The 26,659-nt window shown below is 50.3% G+C and overlaps 1 protein-coding gene across 1 annotated transcript; it reads right to left on the bottom strand.

Moving 5' to 3' along the window:
* Positions 1–5,288: 5,288 nt before the first annotated feature.
* On the bottom strand, positions 5,289–26,220 carry eng (endoglin). The gene is made up of 14 exons (XM_068753259.1): positions 26,175–26,220; positions 17,679–17,818; positions 14,318–14,431; positions 12,287–12,464; positions 10,875–11,055; positions 10,696–10,798; positions 10,604–10,618; positions 10,357–10,540; positions 10,017–10,168; positions 9,703–9,933; positions 9,558–9,624; positions 7,208–7,318; positions 7,016–7,063; positions 5,289–6,867 (listed from the first exon to the last, which is right to left on the bottom strand). The coding sequence occupies exons 1-14, from the start codon at positions 26,218–26,220 to the stop codon at positions 6,746–6,748; spliced, it is 1,692 nt and encodes a 563-aa protein (XP_068609360.1). The 3' UTR covers positions 5,289–6,745.
* Between the last annotated feature and the right edge of the window lie 439 nt (positions 26,221–26,659).

Raw genomic sequence — 26,659 nt, forward strand, 5'->3', positions numbered from 1 at the left:
TGCTAACCTCCGCTAACCTGAGCCCGGTCTGCATCTCATTAAGAATCCTCCCACCTGAGCTGAGATGCTGTTAATAGAAGCATTCGAGTGGGTTTGTGGTGTCGCTCTTTATTCTGACAAACACTCAAGCTTTACTTTGATCTGCCCACAAAAGCAGGTTTAGTAAATGCTATTATTTATCACAGTCTGTCAGTCAACAAGCCAATTATATTTTACCAACCGATGCCACGAGTAGAAAAACAAATATTTCATTTGAATTAAAAAAAAAAGAATCTGTAATTGGTTTGAGCAACAAACGAGAAGCAGAACAGAAAACCTGAACCTCAACTCGGATTTCATATTTCACCCGTTCCCAGAGCGTTCAGCAGGAAAACGGCTTTGGCATTTTTCATTTTATTCCTGGGCCTCCTGGAGGCGGCAGGTTTTCAGGCCACAGACAGATTTCCTGCGACTGAATTTTTAAGACTGCCTTTAAGGAGTTGCCATCCGCTAACATGATGTCCTATAACAGCATATTTCTTCCCCAGTGCGCTTCTCAGCAGAAGATGTTTGGGGACACTTTGTAATATTAGAGCCTCCCAGACAGTTTCCCATTTCCTGTGAAACGCCTGAAACCATTGCTTCCACAGCAGCTGGAATACTGTCTGAAAGGATATCCATCATTTGCACAAATGTAAAACTTGACATTCCAGTTTGTTAGTGGTCAAAAGTAGAAAGGATCAGACAGAGGGAGAGCGGAGAGGTTTTGGTTTGGGCTACCTCACAAGCCGGGGCTTAAAGACCTGAACGCCTGCCAGGATCCTGGAATGAGGCCTAACTTATGGCCTCATATTTTATTACCTCATGATGAGCAGGCCTGTGGCGCCATTAATCAAATGTGACGTGGCAGGCACATCCTCCGAAGCTTCGGGCTCGGCTCCATCTTCCGTTCCTCGGAGGCACCGACCTCCACTTTGCATTTCACCTTTGAAATGACTGACAAAACGCAAAGTCATTTCTGCATTAAGCCACATCAGAAGTGGGTTTATGAGAAATCAAAGCCCTGGTCCCCCCCCGCCCCCCCCCCCCCTACAGTCAGTATCAGACAGACACGTATTTACAGGACAGACTTCTACAGGGAGGGAGAAAGGAGCGTAATGGAATTCTTACAGCGTGTTGTCGCTACCTTACCTGAACCCAACCAGAAAGGTCAGCCTGTCTGCGGCACACCTTCCTCTGGTGAAGCATGGCCGCTTTCCCACCACACCTCCCTGTATAACAATCATCTGCATTGATCTTAAAGTTGCCATTTATGTCCCAAAGCTGCTTATTTTCAGAGCGTTTTCATCATCAGAAAGACTTTCTCTGCCGCTTCGGATTAGACCTTGCTGACCTCCGTACCGTGGGTCTCATCCCCGTCCCATTAAACAGCCACTGAGGGGTTTTTGTTTTGTTTTATTTCCTTACAATATTTAGCTCTGAACTGGAAACATCTCGACACTGTGGTCTTGTCCAAAAGGTTTAAACGTGAATTATCTATTTGCGTGTGGAAAATATACTTAAAAATATTTGCCATCTGCAGCAACAGCAAACAAACAAAGAAGAATATAATCTGTCATTCAAGAGCTCCCCCTTTCTACCCCCCCCCCCCCCCCCCCTCTCTCTGATGTGTGGATTAAACCCAGATTATGATCAGAATAATGTGATTTCTACACAGTACCATGCATGTTGTCCCCTCTAAATTCATTACGGCTGCACTTTTGGCTGAAAGCCTTGTTTGTCTTTGTCCACTGCTTCACGGCCCCCCCACTAGTAATTGAATCTCTCAGTCCAGCTTTCCCAGCCAGCGTGGCCAAGTCCTGTCTCTCTCTTCTCCCACAGCAAGCGTCCTCTTTGCAGAGCCCCCCTCATTCATCGTAATGAAGCCGAGTGAAACTAAATAGAGCGTTGTTTACGAGCTGCCTCGGCATTCGGTACACGGAGCCTCCTGTTCACGGCCGGCCGGCGTTAATCTGAGCTGCACTTACTGTTTACGCTCATCTATCCTGCCGTCACACTTCAACTCCATCTGACAAAGACTGTCTCCCCGACCCAGAGATAAGGTGCTAATGATTGATCTTATTCAGCTGAAAGGGATAATAAGATCTCAGGTTAATAAAATACTGCAAGGGAATATGAAGGAAAACTCAAATCCAGAAGATCCAGTTGATGACTTGGCACAATGTGGAGATGAGCAGGAAAACAGCGGCATGAGTCCGTGTGAAAGGAGTTCAGGTAGCTACAGGAGATGCAGCAACCGCACCCGGAACCCGGTACCTGGAACCCGGTACCAGAACAGAAAGAGACCAGGATTAGATCACACAAATATGTCTCAGAGAGAACAAAACCCAATACCTGTTAGGTGTTCAGCTCTGACCAATCACAGGTCAGTTTGATCACTCAGAGAGCAAACGATCACCTCCCTCAGTCGATTCCTAAAGAAGCAGCATTGATGGAGCTAAAGTGGGCGTCGTCGTTGTGACGTCATTAGAGTTTCTCCAGCATGCAGCAGTTCTGTGGGACTGGACTCACGTCAGCGAGGAGGTCAGTGTTGGAAGCAACCTGCGTAATCTACCCTCCTGCCCCTCCTGCCCCTCCTGCCCCTCCTGCCCCTCCTGCCCCTACTGCCCCTACTGCCCCTCCAGCCCCTCCTGCCTTCTGTGGGTCAGAACCAGCCATGCGACAGTGACGACTGAATTCATCCCTGAAGGAGCAAAGACATGGAACGATGTGTGCTGGAATTCTGCAACCGAGTTTTCCAGCACACAGTTTACTGAATAATCGTCCAATCAGACATCCGACAAGAACCAGAACCGAGTTCCAAGGGGGAGGAAGAACAGAGATGTAAGGACATCCCAGTGAGGTGGGGGTACTTGTATGAGTCAGTGTGAGCGACACCTGGGGGTTTACTTCATGTCTGCTTTACAGGATGTTGGGAATATTCTATTCCTGGAGAATGTCTACATCCCTGCTCCTCACAATGCAGTCTGCAGCTCCAGGGAAACAGAAGCCACAGCGCCATCTGCTGGCGGCCACCGTTACTCCATCATCACCTCACCTGGTCGGTCCAGGTTGGAGAGCACTTTGTTGCTGTGTGTTGAAGAGCAAAACAGGGGGACAGAAACGGAGATAGTCATCGCGACTCTCTCCGGATCAACCCCCCCCCCCCCCCCCCCTTTTTTTGTCCACCTACGTTGCACATATTAAGTGTCTTTCTAATTTATTGTAATTTATGTAATTTATTGTCATTCATTGTCATTTTGCATCAGTGGTGTAAAATCATTTTTATTTTTCTAATGTTATTTTGCATCAATTGAGTAATTTAATATGGTTTTATTTTTATTTGTACTTGTATTGTGAAAATTGTATCGTTAAATGTCGATGATTTATGTACGAAGGACTTTCAACGGAAACAAGACCGCAAGAAATGCTCCTCTGAGACAGGATGTTTGACTGTACTTGTACTGTAATACATGCTACTGTGTGACTGTACTTGTACTGTAATACATGCTACTGTGTGACTGTACTTGAACTGTAATACATACTACTGTGTGACTGTACTTGTACTGTAATACATGCTACTGTTTGACTGTACTTGTACTGTAATACATGCTACTGTTTGACTGTACTTGTACTGTAATACATGCTACTGTGTGACTGTACTTGTACTGTAATACATGCTACTGTGTGACTGTACTTGAACTGTAATACATACTACTGTGTGACTGTACTTGTACTGTAATACATGCTACTGTTTGACTGTACTTGTACTGTAATACATGCTACTGTGTGACTTTATTTGTACTGTAATACATGCTACTGTTTGACTGTACTTGTACTGTAATACATGCTACTGTGTGACTTTATTTGTACTGTAATACATGCTACTGTTTGACTGTAATACATGCTACCGTGTGACTTTATTTGTACTGTAATACATGCTACTGTGTGACTGTACTTGAACTGTAATACATACTACTGTGTGACTGTACTTGTACTGTAATACATGCTACTGTTTGACTGTACTTGTACTGTAATACATGCTACTGTGTGACTGTACTTGAACTGTAATACATACTACTGTGTGACTGTACTTGTACTGTAATACATGCTACTGTTTGACTGTACTTGTACTGTAATACATGCTACTGTGTGACTTTATTTGTACTGTAATACATGCTACTGTGTGACTATTTGTACTGTAATACATGCTACTGTTTGACTGTACTTGTACTGTAATACATGCTACTGTGTGACTTTATTTGTACTGTAATACATGCTACTGTTTGACTGTAATACATGCTACTGTGTGACTTTATTTGTACTGTAATACATGCTACTGTTTGACTGTACTTGAACTGTAATACATACTACTGTTTGACTGTACTTGTACTGTAATACATGCTACTGTTTGACTGTACTTGTACTGTAATACATGCGACTGTGTGACCGTACTTGTACGCTAACATTCTATCTAATAAATATATTCATCATCATCATCAAGACAGTTCTCCTTCTTCATTTGAACACATCAAACCGACATATGACTGGAAACCAAATAAGGTGATCGTCTGATTATTAGCTGTATTTGGTTAACAGCAGTTAATGATGCAATGTTATTGATTAGCCTGAAGTCACTCTGAATCCACAGGAGGTCCAACACCTGTTGCAGGTGAACCTGTCTACAGAGATAAAGAATGAGCGAGCGGTTGGATGAGATCAGCTTCCTTTGTCCAGTTATTCCTTAATTCTCAATTATCATTTTTATTCTCAGCTAATTATCAAGTTTACATTTTTCTGTGGTACATTACATATCCAACTCATTTAGGTGACTGAACAAGTACTCTTTTCTAATTGCCTAATGTCTCCCACTTGCGTGACTCCCTGCCCTTGAGCGCCTAGCAACACATTGATATGTGATTGGGATGTGATTCCTTAGCAACAGCAGCAGCGCGTTCCTCCAGAAGCACATCTTTAACATTCAGTGTGCGAAACAGAAGAAGTGCTTCGAGCTGCAGCTCCTGATAGCGATGTCTGTCTCTTTCATCACTCCTGCTGTAAACACACACGGTATGATGTCAGACAGAGAAAAGCAAAATCAGTCCACCTCGGTTCTGCCAGAACAGAGCACTGTGGACCGGCTTGGCCCGGAGGTTCACGCACAAATACCACGATGTTCCGTCGGAGGTCGAGTGGGTCCGTAAACGTGTTCTGTGTGTGTTGACTCAAATGACTTCTTAACACTCAAAAGACCAGGACGCAACACCTGCAACATTTACTTTATTAAGGTCATTTCTGACAAAACATACAACAGAAGAAACTAGAAATCATTTGGGTCCACAAATGGACCCAAATAGACCCAGTACACGCACCCTGTACAGAGAAACACGCAGTACACGCACCCTGTACAGAGAAACACGCAGTACACGCACCCTGTACAGAGAAACACGCAGTACACGCGCCCTGTACAAAGAAACACGCAGTACATGCACCCTGTACAGAGAAACACGCAGTACACGCACCCTGTACAGAGAAACACACAGTACACGCACCCTGTACAGAGAAACACACAGTACACACACCCCGCACGTAGAAACATGCAGTATACGCACCCTGTACGTAGAAACACGCAGTGCACGCTCCCTGTACGTATGAACACGCAGTACACGCACCCTGTACAGAGAAACACGCAGTACACGCACCCTGTACAGAGAAACACGCAGTACACGCGCCCTGTACAAAGAAACACGCAGTACACGCTCCCTGTACAGAGAAACACGCAGTACACGCTCCCTGTACAGAGAAACACGCACCCTGTACAGAGAAACACGCAGTACACGCGCCCTGTACAGAGAAACACGCAGTACACGCTCCCTGTACGTATGAACACGCAGTACACGCTCCCTGTACAGAGAAACACGCAGTACACGCTCCCTGTACAGAGAAACACGCAGTACACGCTCCCTGTATCAGGCGTCACCTTGCATGCAGTCTGTCTCTGTTACCATGACAGCAGCTGATGCAGCTAAAGGTCATGATCAGGAAGAGATCGTTAATAGAAACCGCTATTGATCCGTTTGTTGTTCAATCAAACTCAAAAAGGCTTCAGGATGAAACGGAACGTCTGCGTTTGGAAGCAGAGCTCGAGAGGCTCCGCCTCCAACCAGGCTCCTGCTGCTCGGGGTCTGCATGCTAACGGTAGCTCGGCCCTGCACAGCAGAAACAGCTGAGAGGATGAGGAGCGATGACATCACTGAGGTCTCCACGCCGTGGGGGGGTCGGGGTCGGGGTCATCGACTGAAGCAGCGAGGGGGGGGTAGCTGCTAATGCTGGACCTGGACCTGATGGGGGCCTCTCAGTAGCGGCTAACCTTCCACGGTGTCGAACCCTTTGGTGCGTCTGCGGTCTGCGTCACGGCCCCCGGCCCCCGGCCTGGAATGTGCTGCATTTCCTGTTCGCCCTTTGGGGAGGGGCTTTGTTTTTCCTGTTGCTGGGAGCCTCTCATTGACTTCCTGTCTGGGGGGGGCTGCGGAGGTGAGCAGCACCAGCCCAGTTATCCGTCACCCGCTGCCCTCCCTGATCACGGCCATTTCAGGCCTGGGGTGCCACAGTTGTGCTTTTCACTGACAATTTGGGGGGGGGGGGGGGGGGGGTGTTTTTATAAATAAAGAGAATACAAAACCAGACTACCATATACATGACTTTGAATGGAGACGAGGCCGCGACCTCATGCCATGCTACTGGTCGGCGTGCTCTGGGTGCTTCCAATGCTAGCGTTAGCGCTGCTGTTCTCAGAGGGGGAGGGGTTTTTGGAAACGGGTTGTCGTTTTGATCCTGAGCAGGGACATCCTGAAGAAAGACGAGAGAGGAAGCCGTGAGACGAAGAGAAGAGGAGAGAAGAGAAGAGAGGAGAGAAGAAGAGAGGAAGAGAAGAAGAGAAGAAGAGAGGAAGAGAAGAAGAGAAGAAGAGAAGAAGAGAAGAAGAGAAATCCTTTACCCGGAAGACCTGCTGCTGTCGAGCTCATGTCCAGTCCGGTCGGGTAGCCTGGATCAAACAGATCGGTCAGGCAACAGATCAGTCAGGCAACAGATCAGTCAGACAACAGATCAGTCAGACAACAGATCAGTCAGACAACAGATCAGTCAGGCAACAGCCAGAAACTCTGGAAACCATCAGAAATCCATTTACCCGTCTTCGCTTTGATCAACCACAGCGCTCCAATAAGAACGACTCCAATCAGGAACCCTCCGAAGGCGACGGCCAGCACGCCGGGGGGGCCGAAATCAGAGCAGGGAGGGGCTGGAACATATGACCAAAGACAACAAGTCAGGACCGACTCCAACACGGCATGAAAGGAGCACCTGCTCCCGATGCCCGGCAGGTGCAAACATTTCATCTCTGCTCTGATTGGCTGATTTCAACATGTGGCTGCCAGCAGAAGCGTTTTGGAGAGTTTCCTGGCATGCTGGGAATTCTTTTAAAGGTCCTGCTATCGTTCTGTGGACTGAATAACAGACTGATGATGATGATGATGATGATGTGCAGCAAAATATTTTAATCTAACAGCGAGTCAGCGTAATTAGAGCTCAGCCAGACTGAAATTTGAGACAGGTGCGCTCTGTTACTTCCTGTGCTCTAATTATTCATGCGGCTGTAATTTGCACCCCTTTGGCGCCGTTCTTCAGGCGCTAGCTCGTTAATGCTAACAAACATCATGGAAAGCATCGAACCCGGAGCCGGCAGCAATAAATGCTCCTGTTGCCTCCGCCCAGCTCGGCAGGTGAGCCCTAAAGCTCAGTCGAGCCTTTGACTTGCAGGCCCGTGGCCCCGCCCCACGAGGCCGTCCCAAAGCCTCTCGCCGCCGACTGTGGTCAGGAAGGGAATTCCTCGAGACACAGTGGCCGTGCTTCAACCCTTCCAATATCTGACTGCACAAGGTAACTCCACACCTGGGGGGTCATGCGCCGGGGGCTTCACAAAGATCGTTATTTTATAGCAGCTCCGAAGCCGCTGAGGAAGTTCTGATCAAGTTAACGCTTCAGGGTGTTCCGTTTCTGGATTGATGTGAGCCTTAGCCAAACGCAGCCAGGTGTATTCAGTCCCTCCCCTTCTACCGCTACCTGTGGGGACTTGTCTCACCTGCCTCTGCCTCCTGGGGGGCTGAGACCTCTACTCACCTTCACGTGTTAGCGCTGGTCGCACGACGAGCCCAGCAGATTCATTCACGCTTGTATTCTTTAGCGAACGTATGTGTTGTAGCCTCCGGGTGATCAATAGCAGATCAATAACCAATCAGCACAATGCCGAAGATACATGTCTAGATTAAATCCTGTAGCTTTGACGTAGGGAACCGAGGCAGCGCCATCTTGTGGGCATTTGGATGCAGCATTCCCGCGTGTTGATCTTCCTCCAGGGAAACATTCCTCGACCAGAACGGTGACAAACATCACAGCGACTCCGACGGGCTGTTTGAGGCTCCGCCCTGTAGCCAGGTGTGTCCGTTTGAACGAGTGAGGCTTTGACAGCAAAGCTGAGTAAACAGGAAGAGGAAGCAGACGCTCCAGGAAGGGGGAGAGGAAGCCTGTGCTGGGTCCACCGGGGGGCCCCCCGGTTAGGTCTTCGGCCTGGCTGAGGTGTGCTGTCCCGTTGACGCCTCGAGGTCTGATGGGCGTGAAGAGTCCGACGCCACCTTAGATTAGACAGGAAGTAGGGATGAGCGGTCCAGTCGGCTTCCGCAGTCCTCTGGCACGAAGCAGCGCCGGAATGCCGACCTTTGTGTCTTCCGTTGGGAGGCGTGGAGGACAGAGGAAGCGACTGAATAAACACGCTGCTCCAAAGACGTCTGCCGAGCTCCAGGTGATCCCCGTCTAACCTCCCGTCTCTTCAGCCTCAGGCCGAATCCTTAGCTGTCCCTGCCGACGAATCGTCCCGCTGGAGACAAGTCTTTCTTTGAAGACAGACATCTTTCCTCAGAGTGGACTGTGTCTGGTGGTCTTACAATAGCGGCTGTGTTTGGACAGTGTACAGTCAGACCCTCTTGGAAACACAAAGGACTTGGGCCCCCTCCCCTGAGGGCCATTATTTCTGATTGTGGCCACAAGGTCAGCCTGCAGTCCTTCCTAAAGGACGAGGCGCTGCCCCCCTTACCGGCTTCACTTCACATCCTGAGTTCACTGCCATGACGACCGGCGGTGCACAACTTGTTATGCACCTAAAACAACAATCCAGCAGCAACCGGGGCGGAGCAGCCGGCTAGCAACGGTGTCCCGGGGGCCACGGACAGAACGTTCACGCTGCACGTAGGACGCCTCTGAAAGTCTGCTGAGGTGCTTCAGTGTGGAACCGGTCTAAGCAGCGAGGGGGCCGCTCGGCGCTCGGCGGCTGAAACAATTCTTGTTTTATTCTGACTCGCCGGTTTTTGCTTTTTTGAACAATGAATAGTAATTTAATAGGAATTGATCATAAAGTCAGGAATCCTCATGGAGGAGTTCCGTTAGAAGTCAAGCCGTTTGTGTTTTGGAGTTTAAACTGAACTCACTGGGGGGCTGCAGACACGGCCCGGTTACCTCCAGGCTCCTCTTCACTCTTCCCCCATCGCCACATTTCTAGTGAGACGATGACAAACACACCGGATCACAACAGGCTGCGTGGGCGGATCATTGTGCGTCTGTCGGAGCTCCTGCCTCATTGTGGCACAGGTTGACGGAGCATTCCAGGTCCCAGGTGGTGGCCGGCAGCTCCCGGAGGGCGTCGAAGGAGAAGCTGAGCCGGGCGCTGTCGGGACAGGAAGCCACAGAACACGCCAGTGGTACGAAGGGCAGCTCCTTCACCACGGGGCAGGAGCCCTTGGACCGCACAGAGCATTGGACCACCTTGATGCTCAGGACTATGTTCCCTAAAGTATGTCCTGAAATCTGCAGAGACAGAAGACGCCTTTAGACGTTGGACGTCAGCAGTCGAGCGACACTCTGAGAAACGAGGGCGAAGGACCTCTGACCTCTGCATAAACTCTCCTGTCGCTCTGCACCTTGGCGTCCGGGTCCAGAGGAACACGGTAGTCGGGAGAGCCGAACAGCTGCATCAGCAGGGGCATCTGATGGGGGGCATTAGTGGTAACGGGAACCACTGGGTCTGGGAACATTTCTGAGCCTGAGTCAGAAGCAATCATATTCATGAACTTGAATTATTCTTAACACACACGGCATGCTCTGCTATTCAAACGCTCATTCTCAAGTCTGTTTGGCCCCAAGACGAAACCTCCCACATTCACGTCCAGCCGTCACTCAGTGGTGATGAAGAGGAAGATGATCATTAGCTCGTGCTGTTCTTCCTCTTACCTTCGGGGCTTTCTTTTTTCCCGAGGACCAATGAAATAGTGGCTTCCTTTGGTCTGAGCTCGGTGTAGCTGCTGAAAGCGCCGGCCTTGAAGTATCTGAGCGCCTCCAGCTGCACGCTCTCTGCGCTGTCATTGTCAAAGAGCAGTGAGGGCGGGATCCTGAGGGCCATGGCCGGCAGCACGCTCTCTGCGCTGTCATTGTCAAAGAGCAGTGAGGGCGGGATCCTGAAGGCACTGGCCGGCAGCACGATGTCATTGTTAGACTGCAGAGAGAAGGTCATGCAAAGGGTTAAAGCACATTTCCACAGCAACGCTTGGCGTGTGCTGGAGGTGCGCTTACACCGAACTGGGTGTCCGGGGGGTTGAGGAAGGTCCAGCTTGTGCCCCGAGGGCCCCTGAGGAACACGCTGGTCCTCTTAATGTCCACACGAAGAGACACGTTGCTGCAACATCATGATTTCAATTACAGAAACGTCTCAAGCAAAGATAAGAACCTTCTCGCCGGACCTCGGGGCTCACCGGGCGCTGGCGTCCTCTGGGATGTTGATGATGTGAAGCTCAGCTTCATCGCCGCGGCCCATCTGAGGTGGCGAGCAAGACTTGAGTGATGAATCCAAGCCTGCTGTCTTTATGTTCATGAAATGCTTCTCTATAGCATCTTCGTTCTCTAGAGCGCAGTCTGGAGAGCCAGGTCGGGTTCCTGAAAAACACACGGCGGCTGCATCACTTTATAAACTCAAACTACTTCTTAATCGACTTGTTGCCGGGCAACACGAGTTAAAGCTCCTCTTCCTCTAAACACAAGCGATGATCGTATGACGTTCTAGAAACCTGGCTCGTGTGCCGTCGCCGTGTCTATCGGACCGCCTACGACGAGGCCTACGCAAGTTCACCTGACTCGCCGTTATGGGCGGAGGGACACGGCAAAACAGCGACGGATGTCCTGCCCTGCGTGGAGGACCTGAAGGCGCTGAAGGACCTGAAGGACCTAAAGGACCTAAAGGACCTAAAGGACCTGAAGGCGCTGAAGGACCTGAAGGACCTAAAGGACCTAAAGGACCTAAAGGACCTAAAGGACCTGAAGGACCTAAAGGACCTAAAGGACCTGAAGGCGCTGAAGGACCTGAAGGACCTGAAGGCCCTAAACGACCTGAAGGACCTGAAGGACCGAAGGCCCTAGAGGACCTGAAGGCGCTGAAGGACCTGAAGGCCCTTGTGGACGACGCCGGCTGAAACTGAAACGCAGCATTTCACCTCCGTTTAATCTGCACATTTAAGATGACGAGCAGCAGTACGGTGCTGGCAGGGCGTCGACCCGCCGCCGACCGTCACACCTGATAGAAGATAATGGCAGGAGATCAGTCGGAGATTAGTCCATCAGAAATCCTATCAAAGTAACAGCAGGTGTGAAGCCACGCCTCCAGCTCCACCTGCCGGCTCACCTGTGGCGGCGTCCTGTCAGCACGCTGCCTTCACCGAGATGAAGGCTCAAACCAACACTGGGTTTGAGGAGGTGGAGGCGGGGTCGCTGATAATAATTAATTAATCTGCGTTAATCTGGAATAAAAAGATATGAATGGGTTCCCGCTGCAAACCCAAAGGTCCCTGAAGCGGAGAGAAACTTTCTGAAGCTTTTAGCATTTCATCAGCCGCGTGTTTTACAGCTGCTGTAAGTGAAGGGAAGCGGTTCTGAAGCAGGGCTGAGCCGGGCCTGGGCTGAGCCGGGCCTGGGCCTCTTGCTCTTCTGCTCCATACATGTGGTTTCACCGTGAATGAAGACGCACATCCTGCAGGATGTTCTTTCTCTCTGGCGTTCCCGTTTCATCTCGCCCTACCTGTCCAGACCGATGACTCGCACCTGTCGCTTCCTCCTGGGCCCGCCGGCGTTACAGAATGCAAATAGATCAAACAGGATGAAAAGTCATTCTCACCGTTTGTTCCCGTCGATGAGATTGTTTTCAGATTTCTGATTGTGGTGAATGACGTCACCCCCCCAAACGTCTGCGCCGCCCACTGCACCAGCTCCTCATCTCCACTGGGAAAGTCGACCTGGTGGATGTTGTTGCGATGCTGATCACCGTGCAGAACAATGCTGGCGTTCTTGTTTACCTGCGAAGCAAAGGTCAAGTGGTGTCAATCACTTCAGTTCAATTCTATTTCAAGAGACCACAGAAGGATCCGGGAGTCTGTCCGTGTTCCGTGTTCCGTGTTCCGTGTTCCGCGTTCCGTGCCTGCAGCAATGCCCGCCGGCCGGCTTCATCGTTCCATGTTGGACCCCCCCATCACTCCACCCAGCTCTACACAGGGATGTTTATTATGGTTGAGGGTCCACGAGCCCAGTTTCACAACCCGGCTGGAGCCATGCTCTTTCCTTCGCTTCCTGAGTGGGGCCAGGAAATGGACCTTTTTTAGCTTTGTGCGTCACCGCGGTCGGCTGGAGCCGGCTCCATAAAGGTACAAATATATAAATATATGCATCGTCCACGGCCCAGACAGCGCCGCTTGCTCTGGGCCGTGGAGAAGAATGGAGTTTACATCAAGCTTTATGTGAACAAGACAGTGATGATGATGATGATGAATATATTTATTAGCTAGAATGTTAGAGTACAAGTACAATCAAACAGTAGCATGTACTCCAGTACAAGTACAATCAAACAGTAGCATGTACTCCAGTACAAGTACAATCAAACAGTAGCATGTACTCCAGTACAAGTACAATCAAACAGTAGCATGTACTCCAGTACAAGTACAATCAAACAGTAGCATGTACTCCAGTACAAGTACAGTCAAACAGTAGCATGTACTCCAGTACAAGTACAATCAAACAGTAGCATGTACTCCAGTACAAGTACAATCAAACAGTAGCATGTACTCCAGTACAAGTACAATCAAACAGTAGCATGTACTCCAGTACAAGTACAGTCAAACAGTAGCATGTACTCCAGTACAAGTACAATCAAACAGTAGCATGTACTCCAGTACAAGTACAATCAAACAGTAGCATGTACTCCGGTACAAGTACAGTCACACAGTAGCATGTACTCCAGTACAAGTACAGTCACACAGTAGCATGTACTCCAGTACAAGTACAGTCACACAGTAGCATGTATTACAGTACAAGTACAGTCACACAGTAGCATGTACTCCAGTACAAGTACAGTCAAACATCCCGTCTAAGAGGAGCATTTGTTTCCGTTGAAAGTCCTTCGTACATAAATCATCAACATTTAACAATACCAATACAACTAATAATAAATTACTCAGTTAATGCAAAATAACAATAAAATAAAAATAAATTACACCACAGATGCAAAATTAAAATAAATTAAAATAAAAAAGACACATAATATGGACAACGTGGGTGGACAAAGAAGGGGGGGGGGGGGGTTGATCCGGAGAGAGTCGTGATGACTATCTCCGTTTCTGCCCCCCTGAAAGGTGTATTTTTAGGGCCGTTTTGAAGGAGGCCAGAGGCGGCTCGGTGGCGCAGTGGTTAGCACTGTTGCCTCACAGCGAGATGGTCGTGGGTTCGTCTCCGGCTTGTGGCCATTCTGTGAGGAGTTTGCATGTTCTCCCCGTGTCTGCGTGGGTTCTCTCCGGGTTCTCTCCGGGTTCTCCGGCTTCCTCCCACCAAACATGCAGCCTGGGCTGATTGGTGACGCTAAATTGCCCGTAGGTGTGAGTGTGTGTGTGTGGCTGGTTGTGTGTCTCTGTGTTGCCCTGCGATGGACTGGCGGCTTGTCCAGGGTGTCCCCTGCCTCTCGCCCATTGACTGCTGGGATTGGCTCCAGCTTGGCCCGCGACCCGATGACGGAATAAGCGGTTGGCAAATGAATGAATGAATGGAGGAGGCCAAAGAGGTGCGTGTTTTGAGGGCAGGAGTCAAACAGTTCCACCCTTGGGGGGCAGTATACTGAAACAAATGAATGCTGAAGCATGTTGGCGAGCGAACAGCCACTCACATAGACGTGAACGCCAGCGTTGAGGCTGGCGACGCCGTAGACCCTGACTGCCGACCTGAGGATGAGGCTCATGGGCGTGGCGCTGCTCATCTCCAGGATGAACATCTTGGCATCCTGAAAGGAAAGGAGGATTATAATCTCATTATACGTTAAAACATCTGTATGCCAGCAGCGCTGCAGCTCCAACGAGACGGGACCGCCCAGAGGTTCTGGTCTCCAGCGGTGGAAATCTCCAGGTAGAAGCTGGGACTCCGTGTAAATATAAAAACATGCGTTTTACGAACCTCCAGAGACAGAGAGAGAGCGAGAGAGAGATGTAGAAGGAGAGATAAAGAGAGAGAGATGTAGGAGAGACAGACAGAGAGAGAGAGAGAGAGAGAGATGTAGAAGGAGAGATAAAGAGAGAGAGATGTAGGAGAGACAGACAGAGAGAGAGAGAGAGAGAGAGAGATGTAGAAGGAGAGATAAAGAGAGAGAGATGTAGGAGAGACAGACAGAGAGAGAGAGACAGAGAAAGAGAGAGAGAGAGATGTAGAAGGAGAGATAAAGAGAGAGAGATGTAGGAGAGACAGACAGAGAAAGAGAGAGAGAGAGAGAGAGAGAGAGATGTAGAAGGAGAGATAAAGAGAGAGAGATGTAGGAGAGAGAGAGAGAGAGAGAGAGATGTAGCCGGTACCGCTGTATTGATCACCTTGTGCTGGTGAATAGACCTTTTCACTGTGGAATATTAAGTCTTATTAATATTCCACAATATTCCCGAGTACTTCATTCCAATAAATCCTAATTCAAATGACTTTCACTGGTAATAGTCCCAGATAATTGGGTTTGGATGGAAGTGAAATTGGTTCAGTTTTATGGTTTGGTGTGTGTGTGTGTGTGTGGGGGGGGGGGGGGGGGGGGCATGCTCAGAGCCCCGATATTACGCACACGGAGATAACTCAGGGGCCTTTTCCTTAAACGCTCTGTTCTAATGAGCTTCATTGTCTGTAGCTTTGCCTTCCCTTCCGGCTCTTCTTGGTTCTGACCCGGGCCCGTCGCTGACCCTGATCACTCACCTTTGCTACCTTTGTTCCTGCGCTTGCAAGGCACCATTGTTTTTCCTTGTCAGGCGTGTTTTTCTCCAGAACATGTTTCGACCGGCCTTTACCGATGCAGTTTCCAGTTATTCTTTTGGCTTGAATTGGCTCGGCTGGTCTATTCTTGGTTCCGAGCCAGGAGCCTGACGACCCGAGCCGGAGCGTGACATCAATGGAGAGCTCCTCCGGGCCTGCGGCGGGTCGTTGACGCTCTCCTTATAATTCTCTCTGTGCAGTCAAACAGAGTCAACCGTCTCTGGCAGGTTGTAAATCACCAGCAGCAACAAAGAGGATGGGGAAGGAGGCAAGAGCAGAAAAGAGAGAATAAAGAATGTCGGGGGGAGAGCAAACGTCCCACCGGACTGCTACTTACAGCAAAAGACGAGAATGTTCAGCTTCGTCTGTGGTTACGAGCAAAAGTCCGTTCTAAAGCAAGTGTGGTGCTGATGAAGGCTCTGCTGATGAAGGCTCTGCTGATGAAGGCTCTGCTGATGAAGGCTCTGCTGATGTCTGGACATCTTACGTCTACGGTCCTTTGATGACAGTCCTCATCGTCCTGCAGGATGTGACCTCCAAGGCTTCTGATCCGGCTAGCGGTGCAGATTCAGCCATAAAAGCCAAACTTTACAATTTTTGCACGTCACTGACACGTAGTCTTCATTAAATTCTTTGAGTTCACCACTAAGGCAGCACCTACATTTTAGAGACGGAGGAGTGGGACGAGCTCGAAGCTAAAGGCGCTAGCCGGCTCGGGGTCCCTGGACAACAACTGGGCCGTCTGAGACCAGGCTGGAACCGCTGCGTGGCCCCGTGACTGCAGCCATGCAGCTAGCAGGCTAACAGGACCTCCTCTGGGTAAACCGGACCTGAAGTCTTGTTCTTGTTTTGTTTTGTTTGTGATTTGCACTTTCAGTAAGAATACTTGCATCATTGATCCTTTGCTTTTTGCATATGCCGGTTTTCTCTTAATGGAATGCTGATGAATTCCCAGTATTTCCCAATATGCTTGAAAGTTGTTGAGTCATCAATCACTGCCTGTTCTTCTAATTTCCAGAACATTACTATGCTGAAATACTGCGATCTATTTAATGAGAACAAAGATGTGCCAAAGAGTTAAGCAATATGTTTGCTCTTCTCTGAGAACGACAAGGACCTGCGTCCACACCGAAATGAGGAGCTGCATCTCTGCTCTCATAAAGTTCAACATCCTCAAATGTCAGATTAAATGAGCGAATTAAGTAAAAAAGGCGTATAAACTCAAACATAAGTGAAATTAGTTTACTGGTGAAAGTTTCCAGCTTTTAGAACGGTGATGGATGCAGGCGGCCTTCGTACCGCACCCCCACATCTGGTCAGAGAAGGAATGACCAACAGAGAAAAATAAAAGCAGAAAATAAACAGCAGCTCCTCAAACTAGAAGGAGAAGAAACGAAGGGAGCCAACGAGCAGCAGGCCGATAAAGAAATGGCCGATGTGGGCAGAGCGAGAGTCGGACAGTGAAAAATGGAGTCTGGCTCAGCACAACAACAGAGATTACAGCTCTCTGGGATTACATGGAGCTGAAAGGAAAACAAGCTGCGCTACCAGAGCCTGTTCGGCTGACGAAGGAATTCCAAGCAAGACAAAACTCGATGCTCATTTATTGGCCTTTCATTTCAAACCGATAACAAGTCAGAGTTTGCTGATCGAGCACCGAAAGACAAGCGGTTTGCGAAACTGACTTCCACCTCTGACTCTTATTGTGTAAGGATGGTGGACTTCCTGTACGTCAGCCGTCTCCTGCTTGGAGTTTCCTGTCTGGACGCTAAGCTTTCAACGTGCCGTTCTTGTCCCACTGCGTCAGCTCGTCTTGTGACCTCCTGCCCAGCTGCTGCCCAGCAGCGCCAGGCGGGCCGCCAGGCTGCTCCGGACGTCTCAGGCTTCCCACAGCAAACACTCTGACTTAAGAGCCGCATTCCAGTTATAATTTACAACCTCCGCCGTTTAACGAGTTAAACGAGATGCATCAAAATCTCTGTGAGGGTATTTATCCGCTTCCATGCATCACATGACCCCCCCCCCGGGTGGAACGACACAGGTGGGTTTGCGGCCCTGCAGGTCGCTGGACCTTCCACCTTCAGGGTGGCTGAAGCGGATCACGGAGTGATGCGTATGGGATGAAGAGCCAGAGCCCCTCCCAGCTGGATCACTGCTTTAAGAGCATTTTAAAACTTGTTTACTCCTCAACAATCGGATGTTGTTTCCTTTGATCTGATTATCACGAGAAGCTCATTATAAATGCTTACCAGGGGGTCAAAGTTCAGGTTCAGGATGTGGACTTCTCCCTTGTCCTGGTTGGTGAAGCTCGTCCAGCAGCCAATCAGCATCTCACTCAGGTAGATCCTTCCCTCGTGGCCCTCCTTCGGTTCACATGTCTGGGGCGAGGCTGAAAGACAAAGCATGAATGCAGAAGCCGTGTCTATATCCCGGTGCCATTGGGGATCGATCTCCCCCCCTCTGACCAGGCCTCGATTCTGGACCGAGTCTCAGATGATCCATCAGCTTCCACTATGCATGCCTCAACGACCTGCAAAGACCAGGTGCTGAGACAAAAAGCCAGCGTGATCTGACGCATCGCTTCACCGCCATCCGTCACGGCTTCTATCCACGCAGCGGGACACGGTCCCTCAGAGCGGAGACGTGCTGTAGAACCAGCGGCACCAGGAAGAAAGAGCAAGGGGAGGAAAGGGTCAACAGGAAATAGCAGGCTTTGGAAGGTCAACAGGATGTGCCTTATTTAGAAGAGGCATTAGTCAAAGGCTGTGTCATCACGCGCTGAACGGACGGCGAGCGAGGACGATGGAGAGACAGCAAATCAGCGGCTGCTAAAACGCCCGTCAGCGGGGCTGAGAGAACTTTCACTTCCCCATCCTGGTCTTCAGCTCCAGGCACCGGTTATGGTGGGGGAGGATTCCTGGACAAGCGTCCAACTTTATGCTCCAGCGAATCAAGAAGAGCCCCCCCCCCAAGGCTGGCTTCCTGTTAGCCCGACCCTCTCTTAATGTCTGTTGCTCAAACATCCATGAAGTTGTTTGTCTCTGGATCTGCTGAGACAGAGTCCACGGCCCAGAGGTCGGTCCCTCTTTTGCCCTCTTGACCCCGGATGACGCGTTTATGGTTACTGCTTTCCATGTAGTTGTTGTGTATGAGGAGTAGCGTGAACAGAAGGCATCATGGGACACGAGGAAAGGGGCTCCATTCATGAAAAGCACGCTCAGAAGTGAGCATTAATTCTAAAGCACTCAGAATGAAGGACTGATCACACGTGGCCAAGGTCCAGGGCTTTACAGATGGTCACGGTTACACCTGATACTGGTAGGTCTCGGAGACTCTCTGGGCTCGGTCTCGTCTCGGTCTCAAAGACTCTCTGGGCTCGGTCTCGTCTCGGTCTGGAGACTCTTTGGGCTCGGTCTCGTCTCGGTCTGGAGACTCTCTGGGCTCGGTCTCGTCTCGGTCTGGAGACTCTCTGGGCTCGGTCTCGTCTCGGTCTGGAGACTCTCTGGGCTCGGTCTCGTCTCGGTCTGGAGACTCTCTGGGCTCGGTCTCGTCTCGGTCTCAAAGACTCTCTGGGCTCGGTCTCGTCTCGGTCTGGAGACTCTCTGGACTCGGTCTCGTCTCGGTCTGGAGACTCTCTGGACTCGGTCTCGTCTCGGTCTGGAGACTCTCTGGGCTCGGTCTCGTCTCGGTCTGGAGACTCTCTGGACTCGGTCTCGTCTCGGTCTGGAGACTCTCTGGGCTCGGTCTCGTCTCGGTCTGGAGACTCTCTGGACTCGGTCTCGTCTCGGTCTGGAGACTCTCTGGGCTCGGTCTCGTCTCGGTCTGGAGACTCTCTGGACTCGGTCTCGTCTCGGTCTGGAGACTCTCTGGACTCGGTCTCGTCTCGGTCTGGAGACTCTCTGGGCTCGGTCTCGTCTCGGTCTGGAGACTCTCTGGACTCGGTCTCGTCTCGGTCTGGAGACTCTCTGGGCTCGGTCTCGTCTCGGTCTGGAGACTCTCTGGACTCGGTCTCGTCTCGGTCTGGAGACTCTCTGGGCTCGGTCTCGTCTCGGTCTGGAGACTCTCTGGACTCGGTCTCGTCTCGGTCTGGAGACTCTCTGGACTCGGTCTCGGCATCTACAGCGACAGACAGACCGGCAGGGCGAGTTGGAGGGTTTAACGTTTCTCTTGACTAAATGTTGATTTAGTTTCCAGGGACTCAGGTCCCGCTGCCAGTAACTGGATCTACGCCCCCCCCCCCTGCTGCTAAGAGTTCAAATGCAGAAGTAGGACTAACACAACTTGAAAGGAAAGGGAGGTAGAAAGGAAAGAAAAATAGGGGGGGGGGGGGGGCACGGCGTCTGGAGCGACCGTCTCCTGAGGAAACGTTTGTGTCCAGGATCGGACGACGTGATGGGAGGGCGGAGTCAGCGGTGGAGGGGGAGCTTCAAGGTTGGCTCGAGTCTGTCTGACCCCCCCCCCCCGCCGACACCCACACACACACACACCTATTGTCTGGCGTTTCCGCAGCTGCAGATTGAGGTCTGACCATCCACAGGAAGGTAAACAAGCTCTTATCAGTGCTCTGCAGGGGCCCCCACTGTCCCCTGGCCTCTCACCCCTCATACCGCATGCTACACACTGCACGCACACACACACACACACACCTCCTGACTATCTCACCTCTCCAGTCCTGAAATTCCATCAGAAGGAAATTTGTCTTCTCCGCCTAATGGTTCAGGACTGTGCGCTGCTGGGGGGTCTGGAGACGGCCCGAGTTCGCACATGTTCTGTTTTCACCTCTGGGAGCCATTCGCCTGCCGCCTCGGCGCTGACGGAAGTCGGCAGAACAGCGAGTCCACCGGCGCCGTGGGGAAGGCCCATCCCTCGCTCGCTCCGTGCTGCAGCTGCTGCTCGTAATTAGCCGTCCAGACTGGAGATGGATCTGAGTGGAGCAGCAGCTGCAGGCGTAAACCGCACGCCATGGTGTTATACCGGCGCCCAGGCACCCCAGACGCCATCGGTTTCTGGGTGGGGGCGTCAGAGTAAACACAATGAATCATCAGAGCGCTAATTGGCGGCATAATTAGCACGTTTAGTGTTGAAGCGCTTCACTGCCCAATCAGTCCCGATCAATGAACCTTTGCTTCATGTAGCAGCTCCAGCAGGAGCAGGTTCTTACCTGCCCCACGCCCCACCCAGACTGAACACAGACAAACGGCTCTGTGTTACATTTAAAGGGTCGTGAGAATCCTACGGGACGGGCCGCAGAACGGCGATCAGCTCTACAGTGGACCAACGGGAACATTCCCGCTTGGTGCTTCTATCTCGAGCTTCGGTTCTGAGCTGCAGACGGACCGGGACAGACGGACCGGGACAGACGGACCGGGACAGACGGACCGGGACAGACATGACGATGCAGAAACGTTTACGATGAAAGGGTTTCTCAGCAGGTTCGACGCGGTGGAGGAAGAGCATCCTGGTTGGTGGAAAAGCGTGACGTGATGATGATGATGAATATATTTATTAGATAGAATGTTAGAGTACAAGGTACAGTCACACAGTAGCACGTATTACAGTACAAGTACTATCTCCAATTTAATATCTCTAATATTAAATTACTAACTTGATGCAAAATAATACATTAAAAATAAATTACTCCACAGATATAAAATAATAAATTCAAAATAAATTACACCTCAAATGCAAAATTACAATAAATTAAAAAGACACATAGTATGTACAGCGTAGGTGGACAAAAAAGTCTGGCGTTTGAAGCACTTTAGCAGAACATTTTAACATTTAGCAGAACATTTTGTCCATCAGGACCCAGATGAAGTGGGTCGTGCGCTCTAACAACACTCCCCTCATTCCAGCCATCCGTCCGTTCATCATTCGAGGTTCAGTCAAATGAAGGCGTAGCACGGAAAGCAGGGCTGGAAGCCGGCAGGTTAAAGAGGACTCACTGGTTCTACACCGTTTTGGTGGGTTTGGGTCCTTATCAGCCCCAAAAAGGCCAAATAAAGCAGCCAGTCAGTCCTGCGTCCTTTGAGTAGTTCTGTAATCACGCACTGAAACGCGTCTGGCAGAAATGTCTCCCGTCGTGACGTCATCGTGAGAACGTTAGAACAGCCTGTATGCCTCGTGCACTTTTTATGTTTTAATTGTGTGTCTCTGCTGGCTGTGCAACAAATTACCCCTCACGGGGTTAATAAAGTTTTTCTGATTCTGACACAATGTGTGTGTGTGCTCTCCCTGTGTCTGCGCTCCGCACATCCACATCCACGTCCACACACACACACACACACACACTCTCTCTAACTGCTTTAGTGTGTGCTAAACACTTGGAGCCTGACTCGCCCAATTTAACGCTGGACTGGACACAAAACTTTGTCTCTCAGAGGGAGAGACAGAAGTGGAGACGTGTTCTTTGTTCTCTCTGGTCATGAAGCCGCAACCAGCTCTGGTTAAAGCTACATGTTGTCGTGCTAGCAGAATACAAAGAGGGACTCTTAGCTCAGAGCTGTAAGACATTTGTCTCTTGAGGGAGACGTGTAAAGTAAAGCCTTCATGATTCATCACGTCGCCGTGGCGCTCGCTTTTCTGAGAGAGCTGTTTAAGACAGAAAAGACGGACGCTGTCCTGCAGCATCTGTTTGAGACAGAAAAGACGGACGCTGTCCTGCAGCATCTGTTTAAGACAGAAAAGACGGACGCTGTCCTGCAGCATCTGTTTGAGACAGAAAAGACGGACGCTGTCCTGCAGCATCTGTTTGAGACAGAAAAGACGGACGCTGTCCTGCAGCATCTGTTTGAGACAGAAAAGACGGACGCTGTCCTGCAGCATCTGTTTGAGACAGAAAAGAGGGACGCTGTCCTGCAGCATCTGTTTGGGACAGAAAAGAGGGACGCTGTCCTGCAGCATCTGTTTGGGACAGAAAAGACGGACGCTGTCCTGCAGCATCTGTTTGAGACAGAAATGAGGGACGCTGTCCTGCAGCATCTGTTTGAGACAGAAATGAGGGACGCTGTCCTGCAGCATCTGTTTAAGACAGAAAAGACAGACGCTGTCCTGCAGCATCTGTTTGGGACAGAAAAGAGGGACGCTGTCCTGCAGCATCTGTTTGAGACAGAAAAGAGGGACGCTGTCCTGCAGCATCTGTTTAAGACAGAAAAGAGGGACGCTGTCCTGCAGCATCTGTTTGGGACAGAAAAGACGGACGCTGTCCTGCAGCATCTGTTTGATGTTTGGACCAAAGACTGTCACAGATATTTCATATCAGTGTCTGGGAACTGCGTTAACTTGTGGAAAAAGGCCAGAAGATGTGACCTTTAAAGATAGCTGCTCTTAAAAGCGGGTTCTACCGGCGTGGCGTCGGTCTCAGCCATTCATCTGCATCACAAGAAGCACCGGGTCAGACGGAACAAAGCACAAGGTTTCCTAATCAAGAACCAACAATGTGTGCAGGGACCGTGTGGGTAACGGTAATATATGCGCAGCCATAATGTCTATTCCAGGAGCACCGGGACCGCCGGCAGGTCAACCCACGTGGGAAAACCCCGGCGGGAACATCCGCGGCACGGCGCTCCGGATTTAAACAGAGGAAAAGCGGGGCAGTCAGTGGATTGTTGTTTGGGAGGGGCGTCACGCCGGAGGAGATTGAAATCGCTCCGAGGCACCGACAAGTGGTGGCGTCTCCCTGCCCCCCAGTCTGACCGCAGGCTAACAGGGGAAGTGGACTGTTTTGACTCTGGACGCCATATTTAACATGGCGCTCTGCTTATTTTACTACCGCAGGCCTTCAGAGGAAGCTTCGTCATCCCTTCCTGTTTCTTTGGAAGTCTCAGAAACGCGTCGGATCATTCTTCCGTCTCCTCTGTGTCCCGGACATGCGATGGAACTGGGGCGCCGCATCTCCTCGTCTCTGTTCCTATCTGTGTTATTCCGATCCCCTGGTTTCTCTGAGCACTTATCAGACAGTCCAACCCCCCCCCCCCTCCCCCCCCCCTGGCTGTCTGGCTCTTCTCTTTAGGATTCATTTTCAAGCCCCCATTCTTGAGCAGCTCACTAATCACGTTTGTGCTTTTCCTTCAGCCGTGGAGGGAGAGTCTGGGGGGGGCAGCAACGTCGTTGTGGTATTTAACATCGTGCCGGTCTCCCGGTGGGAAAACTGCTGCAGGGGGGGGGGGCATATTCAGCACGGCGTCCCTGCCAGGACACGTCGGGTGCATCACGGATAAATTCACTAAACACAAAGACTGCAGCCAGACGCAGAGATCAATGATCAGACAGAGATCAACGATCAGACAGAGATCAATGATCAGACGCAAAGATCAACGATCAGACAGAGATCAACGATCAGACGCAGAGATCAACGATCAGACAGAGATCAACGATCAGACGCAGAGATCAACGATCAGACGCAGAGATCAACGATCAGACGCAGAGATCAATGATCAGACGCAGAGATCAATGATCAGACGCAGAGATCAACGATCAGACAGAGATCAACGATCGGACGTAGAGATCAATGATCAGACGCAGAGATCAATGATCAGACGCAGAGATCAATGATCAGACGCAGAGATCAACGATCAGACAGAGATCAACGATCGGACGTAGAGATCAATGATCAGACGCAGAGATCAATGATCAGACAGAGATCAATGATCAGACGCAGAGATCAACGATCAGACAGAGATCAATGATCAGACGCAGAGATCAACGATCAGACGCAGAGATCAATGATCAGACAGAGATCAACGATCAGACGCAGAGATCAACGATCAGACAGAGATCAACAATCAGACGCAGAGATCAACGATCAGACAGAGATCAACGATCAGACAGAGATCAACGATCAGACAGAGATCAACGATCAGACGCAGAGATCAATGATCAGACAGAGATCAACAATCAGACGCAGAGATCAAAAATCAGACGCAGAGATCAACGATCAGACAGAGATCAACGATCAGACAGAGATCAACGATCAGACAGAGATCAACGATCAGACGCAGAGATCAATGATCAGACAGAGATCAACGATCAGACGCAGAGATCAACAATCAGACGCAGAGATCAACGATCAGACAGAGATCAACGATCAGACAGAGATCAACGATCAGACAGAGATCAACGATCAGACGCAGAGATCAACGATCAGACAGAGATCAACGATCAGACAGAGATCAACGATCAGACAGAGATCAACAATCAGACAGAGATCAACGATCAGACAGAGATCAATGATCAGACGCAGAGATCAATGATCAGACGCAGAGATCAACGATCAGACAGAGATCAATGATCAGACGCAGAGATCAACGATCAGACAGAGATCAACGATCAGACGCAGAGATCAACGATCAGACGCAGAGATCAATGATCAGACGCAGAGATCAATGATCAGACGCAGAGATCAATGATCAGACGCAGAGATCAATGATCAGACAGAGATCAATGATCAGACGCAGAGATCAATGATCAGACGCAGAGATCAATGATCAGACGCAGAGATCAATGATCAGACGCAGAGATCAACGATCAGACAGAGATCAACGATCAGACGCAGAGATCAACGATCAGACAGAGATCAACGATCAGACAGAGATCAACAATCAGACAGAGATCAACGATCAGACGCAGAGATCAATGATCAGACGCAGAGATCAACGATCAGACAGAGATCAATGATCAGACGCAGAGATCAATGATCAGACGCAGAGATCAACGATCAGACAGAGATCAACGATCAGACGTAGAGATCAATGATCAGACGCAGAGATCAATGATCAGACAGAGATCAATGATCAGACGCAGAGATCAACGATCAGACAGAGATCAACGATCAGACAGAGATCAACGATCAGACGCAGAGATCAACGATCAGACGCAGAGATCAACGATCAGACGCAGAGATCAACGATCAGACGCAGAGATCAACGATCAGACGCAGAGATCAACGATCAGACAGAGATCAACGATCAGACAGAGATCAACGATCAGACAGAGATCAACGATCAGACGCAGAGATCAACGATCAGACGCAGAGATCAATGATCAGACAGAGAGATCAATGATCAGACGCAGAGATCAATGATCAGACAGCGATCAATGATCAGACAGAGATCAACGATCAGACGCAGAGATCAACAATCAGACGCAGAGATCAACGATCAGACGCAGAGATCAACGATCAGACAGAGATCAACGATCAGACAGAGATCAACGATCAGACGCAGAGATCAACGATCAGACAGAGATCAACGATCAGACGCAGAGATCAATGATCAGACAGAGATCAACGATCAGACAGAGATCAATGATCAGACAGCGATCAATGATCAGACAGAGATCAACGATCAGACGCAGAGATCAACGATCAGACGCAGAGATCAACGATCAGACGCAGAGATCAACGATCAGACAGAGATCAACGATCAGACGCAGAGATCAATGATCAGACAGAGATCAATGATCAGACAGAGACAGGGACAGAGAGAGACAGGGACAGAGAGAGACACAGAGACAGAGACAGAGAGAGACAGAGAGACAGAGACAGAGACAGAGAGACAGGGACAGAGAGAGAGACAGACAGCGACAGGGAGAGACAGAGAGAGAGACAGAGAGAGAGACAGGGAGAGAGACAGACAGAGAGACAGCGACAGGGAGAGACAGACAGAGACAGACAGAGACAGAGAGAGAGAGACAGAGACAGACAGAGACAGAGAGACAGACAGGGACAGAGTGTCCTGCAGACTTACCGGCGGCTGCAGCAGCCATGCAGAGCAGCAGGGTGAAGCGCTCCATGCGACCGTCGGGCTAGGAGTCCTGCTTGAAACCGGGTCCGGGTCCGGGTCCGGGTCTCTGTTGAGGTTTGAAGTGTCCTTGTCTGGAGCCAGAGCAACAATGAGTGAGACGGCAGAGGAGCCGGGGGACCCGGGCTGTAAGGTCAAAAGGTCAGAGGGAGGGCTCAGGAGACCGGATGGTGGATTAGGACTCCAGCCTATTGTCGTGCAACGCCATCTACAGACGAGGACCCAGAACCAGAACCAGACCCAGACTGGTGGAGCGGCCCTGCATCTACAGACGAGGACCCAGAACCAGAACCAGAACCAGAACCAGACTGGTGGAGCGACCCTGCATCTACAGACGAGGACCCAGAACCAGAACCAGACCCAGAACCAGAACCAGACTGGTGGAGCGGCCCTGCATCTACAGACGAGAGTCCGACCAGGTAACGACAGAT

This window comes from Brachionichthys hirsutus, chromosome 19, assembly GCF_040956055.1.
Source record: "Brachionichthys hirsutus isolate HB-005 chromosome 19, CSIRO-AGI_Bhir_v1, whole genome shotgun sequence".
Classification (NCBI taxonomy): Eukaryota; Metazoa; Chordata; class Actinopteri; order Lophiiformes; family Brachionichthyidae; genus Brachionichthys; species Brachionichthys hirsutus.

Excerpts from the sequence above, each read along its gene's own strand:
- eng (XM_068753259.1), bottom strand. The coding sequence starts at position 26,220 with ATGGAGCGCTTCACCCTGCTGCTCTGCATGGCTGCTGCAGCCGCCG. Across the intron at positions 10,799-10,874 it reads CCAGAGGACGCCAGCGCCCG|CAACGTGTCTCTTCGTGTGG; the intron begins GTGAGCCCCGAG and ends ATGATGTTGCAG. Across the intron at positions 7,064-7,207 it reads GTTGATCAAAGCGAAGACGG|GCTACCCGACCGGACTGGAC; the intron begins GTAAATGGATTT and ends TGTTTGATCCAG.